Source organism: Buceros rhinoceros, unplaced genomic scaffold (genome assembly GCF_000710305.1).
Source record: "Buceros rhinoceros silvestris isolate BGI_N320 unplaced genomic scaffold, ASM71030v1 scaffold19400, whole genome shotgun sequence".
Lineage (NCBI taxonomy): Eukaryota > Metazoa > Chordata > Aves > Bucerotiformes > Bucerotidae > Buceros > Buceros rhinoceros.
In genome coordinates, this window is record NW_010390382.1 from 2,621 (window position 1) to 7,512 (window position 4,892).

The window sequence follows — 4,892 nt, forward strand, 5'->3', positions numbered from 1 at the left end:
TCCCCTCTCAGGCTGCTCTTCTCCAGCTGAACAGCCCCAGGGCTCTCAGCCTTTCCTCAGCACAGAGATGCTCCAGCCCCTCCTCATCCTCGCAGCCTCTGCTGGACTCTCCCCAGTAGCTCCTTGTCTCTCTGGACCTGGGGAGCCCAGCACTGGACCCAGAACTCCAGATGGGCCTCCCCAGGGCAGAGCAGAGAGGGAGGAGAACCTCCCTGACCTGCTGGCCACACTCTTCTTCATGCACTTCAGGAGACCATTGGCCTTCTCGACCACAAAAGCACGTTGCTGGCTCATGATGAACTTGTTGTCCACCAGCACTGCCAGATCCTACTCCTCAGAGCTCTGCTAATCCTCAGAGACCACCAGCCCTACCTTTTCCTGGGCCCTGGGATGTGCTTACTCCAGGGAACTGGGACGTGCAGGGCAAATGGGGAGCAGGACAACCAGCCAGGTCCCCCTTTGCAACAGGGCGCTGCACTCGCAAAGGTACCTTGCAGGACAGGCCAGGACTCCCTCCCCAGTCGCCTGCCCACCCAGATGCAAACAGCATCCACAACCTGCTGGGGGGCTTGGCACTGCATCCCTTCCCCACTGCTACTTACCCTGTGGCTGCTGCCATGACACATCCGCCTTGCTCTGGGGTGGCCTCCACGCAGCAGCCCGTGCTGTCGTGGCTCATGCCAAAATTGTGGCCGATTTCATGGGCCATAGTGGCGGCTGCTCCGATGGGCTGCTCCGAGTGGTCCTACAGAGGGGTGGGGGATGCATCAGGACAGTGACCAGGACACTGGAGAGGGGTCATCCTGCAGCAGGGAATGGAGTTGGGGTATAGAGGGACCATAACTTCCCTGGGATTGCAACTGGATTCCATGGGAGGGACAGGGAGAGGGATGGAGAAGGATTCATGGCAGAAGTGGGGTTTGGTCTCCTTAAAGTTCTACATGGGTCTGTTGGAAAGCTGGAGCCAGCTGCTGAAAACCTGGGGCCTTGGAAGGTGCATCCCAAAAACCAGCAACATCGGTGCCCCACACCACCATCCTGCCTAGGGACCACAGGTCACCAGGGTGACCATCACCTCATCAGGAGTAGGAGCAGAGTGATGTCAGGGGGGCGGGGAGATGATCCTACAAAAGCAGAGAGCACTAGCAGGGAACGCTCGGGGGCTATTTAATATGAGGGGCAGAAGCAACACAGGAGATCCCAACGCTGCTGCTAGCTGTAAGCTGGGGGTGTGTATGGGGCAGGAGACCTTTAATCCAGCCTTTCTCACCCTCCTTAGTACTTGGCCAACATCTGAGAGGGGTAAAGGACTACCAGCATCATCATTCTCTCTCAGGCTGCATCCCAGGACCAACCTCGGATGCCTGGTCCTCCAAGCTCATGAAGAACCCCAGCAAGACGGGGTGGCGATGGGGTCCCCCAGCCTGGGAGGTGCAGTGGGGACCCCCATGGCCCCCTTACCACGCTGACACCTCCGGAGTTATCCGTGCTGCACATCCCCTCCAGTGGGGCCATGCCAATGGTTGTCCCCCTGAACGTCTTCCCTCTGCCCAGAAAGGAGAACAGAGGGGCAGTTAGCACCCCAGGGTGGGTTTGGAGACCCCTATCTGAGCAGGGAGCACCCTGCCCCCATGTCCCCGGGTCCCTAGGGGTGCTCACGTCAGCAGCTGGGCATTGTCATGCTTCCTGCGTGACCTCAGCACCTTCTTCCACTGCAGGAAGGACCAGAGTGTGGCATTGGCATCACTGGTGACAGAGCACTGATCCCTTTCCGTCCACACCTCCAGTCCGATCAGGGCCACCTTGATATTCAGCGACCTGTAAAACTGCAGAGAGGGGACAAAGATGGAGTGGACAGGGAGTGACACTCACTGTACATCCTCCATCCCTGTCAGCATTTCAGCTGCTGGGTCTCCATACTTCCCCTCCAGCTGGGTGACTCGGGACACTCTTGTTCCAAATCCACCTGCAAGCACGAGCTCTACGGGCACAGGCAGGGGCCCAGGAGCCAATCAGGGTGGCCTGATGTCATCCATCAACTGACCACACCTAAATATGGCCCTGTTTGTGTCAAGGATGCTGTCATTGATCCCCATCGCCACAGCAGGGCAAGAGGAGCATACACTTCGCTGCTGCCCCTCAGCCAATGGGTGGAAAAGCATTTTCCCCCACATGTTCACTTCTGTCATCTAAACTGCTAGCCCTAGTGATGTGGACACAGCCCCCGAGGGTCACCACCAGCCTGGCCCCAAGCTCAGGTGCTTTCCCATGCACTGAGAATGATGGAGGTGGTCACAAGGGACCAGCAGGTCCCTCTTATTGGCCATTACCTTGTCCACATAGTTTGCGATCTCCACGATGCGCTGCTTGGTGTGGCCCAGGTTGAGGTTCTGGTTCCTGTACTGCAGAGAGACAGGGATGGGCAAGGGTCACCGGATGAAGAGCAGGGAGGGAGACAGAGAGGGGTCCTCAGTTTTTCAGACCAGGTTTCTGCCCCCCACAGCACCCACCAGCGTGTGATCAGCAACGATGAAAAGCTCCATGTATTTCATGGTCCTCCAGGCATCTCTCCTCACCTGCAAGACAGATAGCAAAGCTCAGAGAAGCGAAGGAGCAGGCGGCCCATGACTCTCAGTCTTCCCAGACACCGCAGAGCAGCTCAGAAAGGACATCTGAGAGGGGAAACTGAGGCACAAGGCAACAAGGAAAATCTGATTGGCAGTACAATTCCCAGCGTCACCTCACATCATGTCCCACACCATAGGATGCAGCATCAGTGCCCAACCCCCACATCCTCCCTTTGAGGTCTCCTGCCCAAACTCAAACCAGATAAGCTGCCCACATCCCATCTGCCTGCGCAGCCCTGCCCAGATGCCAGGGTGACGGGCACTCTGCCACAATCACAGGCATTTAGCAAGGGCACAGAGAGCCCCGCTCCCAGCCCTCCCTGCCCCTCCACTGGCAAAGGACCCTGGCGTGTATTTACCCTGTGGTGCACTGGCTGGAAGAGCCGAGCAATGTCAGCGATGGTGCTCCCAAAATCATCTCCGTGGCCACAGGTCCCACCTCGGATGGGCAAGTGCTCTGCTCTGTGGATGATGTGGTGGCCCGGCTCGGGGGTCCCCAGGGGTTTCAGGTAGTAGCTGGTGTTGCTGCTTAGCACTATCAGGCCCCTGGCAATGGAGAGTGGTTCCTGCGGTGCTTTTACTCCAGCTCCTCCAACGCCTGCTAAGGCCCCACAGACTCACTGCACCTCCACTTGGTCCACACCCAGGGTGGGGGCAGAGACAAGAGGTGGGTGTCTCTGTCAATATGGCCCTATGTGCTAATACATCCTTTAGCATTAAAACCTCCATGTCGGTCAGACCACGATAACGCAGGATGGCAGCTGGTGGTTGCAACGGGGTGAAGCTCAGTTCTGGGGTACCCACTGTGGGGTCTTGCCTCCTCCAGAGACAGATTTCCTTGATGGCAGCTCATGCTGCCAGAAAAATGGCTTCTCCCCCTCCCACCCATTCTTGGGGATGGATGAAGGATGGGAGAAGAGGAGCGATGGAAAAATCAACCCTGTGAAGCATCTAGAGCTGGGCTTGCAGGACCATCGGTGCTGCTCCAGAGGGTCCCCAGAGGGGGTCCCTGCAGAAAGGAAGGGGGTAGAGGGATCCACCCTCAACGTCATCATCCCCACAAGCCCCTCCCACCCTTCTACGTCTTCGTACCGTATTCCCAAACAGGTGCTGAGGACAACCCAGGAGCCACCATAGCCCTGGACATGCCCATGGTAGTAGCAGTGATCCTGGAGAGAGACGATGGAGACCTCCATTAGAAACCACCACAAAGGGCAGGGCAGCAACAATCCCCACATGCTCATCCCAAAAAAGCACCCAATTCACACTTCCCAGCCAGGCGACCGGTGTCAGGGAACAGGAGGGATGGAGCCAGGAGGCTGCTGGCTCTGGCGGTGCCCTGGACATGCCCATGGTAGTAGCAGTGATCCTGGAGAGAGACGATGGAGACCTCCATTAGAAACCACCACAAAGGGCAGGGCAGCAACAATCCCCACATGCTCATCCCAAAAAAGCACCCAATTCACACTTCCCAGCCAGGCGACCGGTGTCAGGGAACAGGAGGGATGGAGCCAGGAGGCTGCTGGCTCTGGCGGTTAGCGCATTGGTAGGGTGACAAAAGGCTGGTGGAGGGACGTCAGGGAAAGCAAGGGCTGCTCGAGCCCGATGCTGCCTGTGTTTATTTCCTGAGGTGCTGTATTGCGGCCAAGAGATACAGGAGCCGCGTGCTGTTGCATTCCTCCCGCGACAGGCGCCGGGGATGCTGCCAGCTAAAACGCCGCGCCTCAGCCCGGTGGAGTTTGGTTTCATCCCAAGTGTCAAGGCACCCCAAAAAGTGGGGAGGAGCTACACTCGTCCCCTAGCACCCACCGTGTGGTTGGGGGTCACTGTCACGGGCTGCCCATCCGTGGTGTAGTGCGTCTCAGTGTAGCCTGGCACCAGCAGCCTGCGGAGAGAAGGGAGGGGGTTTGGACCTCGAGCTGTCCCTGCACAGGGACACACAGAGGTTCTGGGCCCAGCTCTGTGCGGCCACACAGGGTTGAGCTGTCCGCATGGTCCTCCACCACTTTGCAAATCTTTGAGCAGCAGGGCTGGCAGCATGGCTGTCACCGCTGCGTCAGGGCTGGCCCCAACCAGATATTGCTCATGGTTAGCGGGGACGTGAATCACAGTCCAACATCCTCCTTTGTGTCTCAGCAAGGAAGGGGCTGCCCACACTGCTTTGAGGTCCTGCCAGTCTGGGACCGGGGATCTGCACTGGAGGAGCCTGGCTGCTCGCCCACAGTGGTGGCAAGGGGGGCTCTGAGGCAGCGTGTGGGGCGGCAC

The 4,892-nt window shown here is 58.4% G+C and overlaps 1 protein-coding gene across 1 annotated transcript in view; it reads right to left on the reverse strand.

Annotated features, from left to right (window-relative positions):
* The window catches only part of ADAM33 (ADAM metallopeptidase domain 33), a gene marked incomplete at both ends in the record, with an annotated part of 10,828 nt that overhangs the window by 2,608 nt on the left and 3,328 nt on the right, over positions 1 to 4,892 (reverse strand). Inside the window, 8 exons of the mRNA XM_010137667.1 lie at positions 603 to 745; positions 1,462 to 1,546; positions 1,660 to 1,826; positions 2,331 to 2,402; positions 2,511 to 2,576; positions 2,987 to 3,173; positions 3,720 to 3,796; positions 4,437 to 4,512. Of these exons, the coding sequence (XP_010135969.1) occupies positions 603 to 745; positions 1,462 to 1,546; positions 1,660 to 1,826; positions 2,331 to 2,402; positions 2,511 to 2,576; positions 2,987 to 3,173; positions 3,720 to 3,796; positions 4,437 to 4,512 (873 nt within the window). The remainder of the gene's footprint in view (positions 1 to 602; positions 746 to 1,461; positions 1,547 to 1,659; positions 1,827 to 2,330; positions 2,403 to 2,510; positions 2,577 to 2,986; positions 3,174 to 3,719; positions 3,797 to 4,436; positions 4,513 to 4,892) is intronic.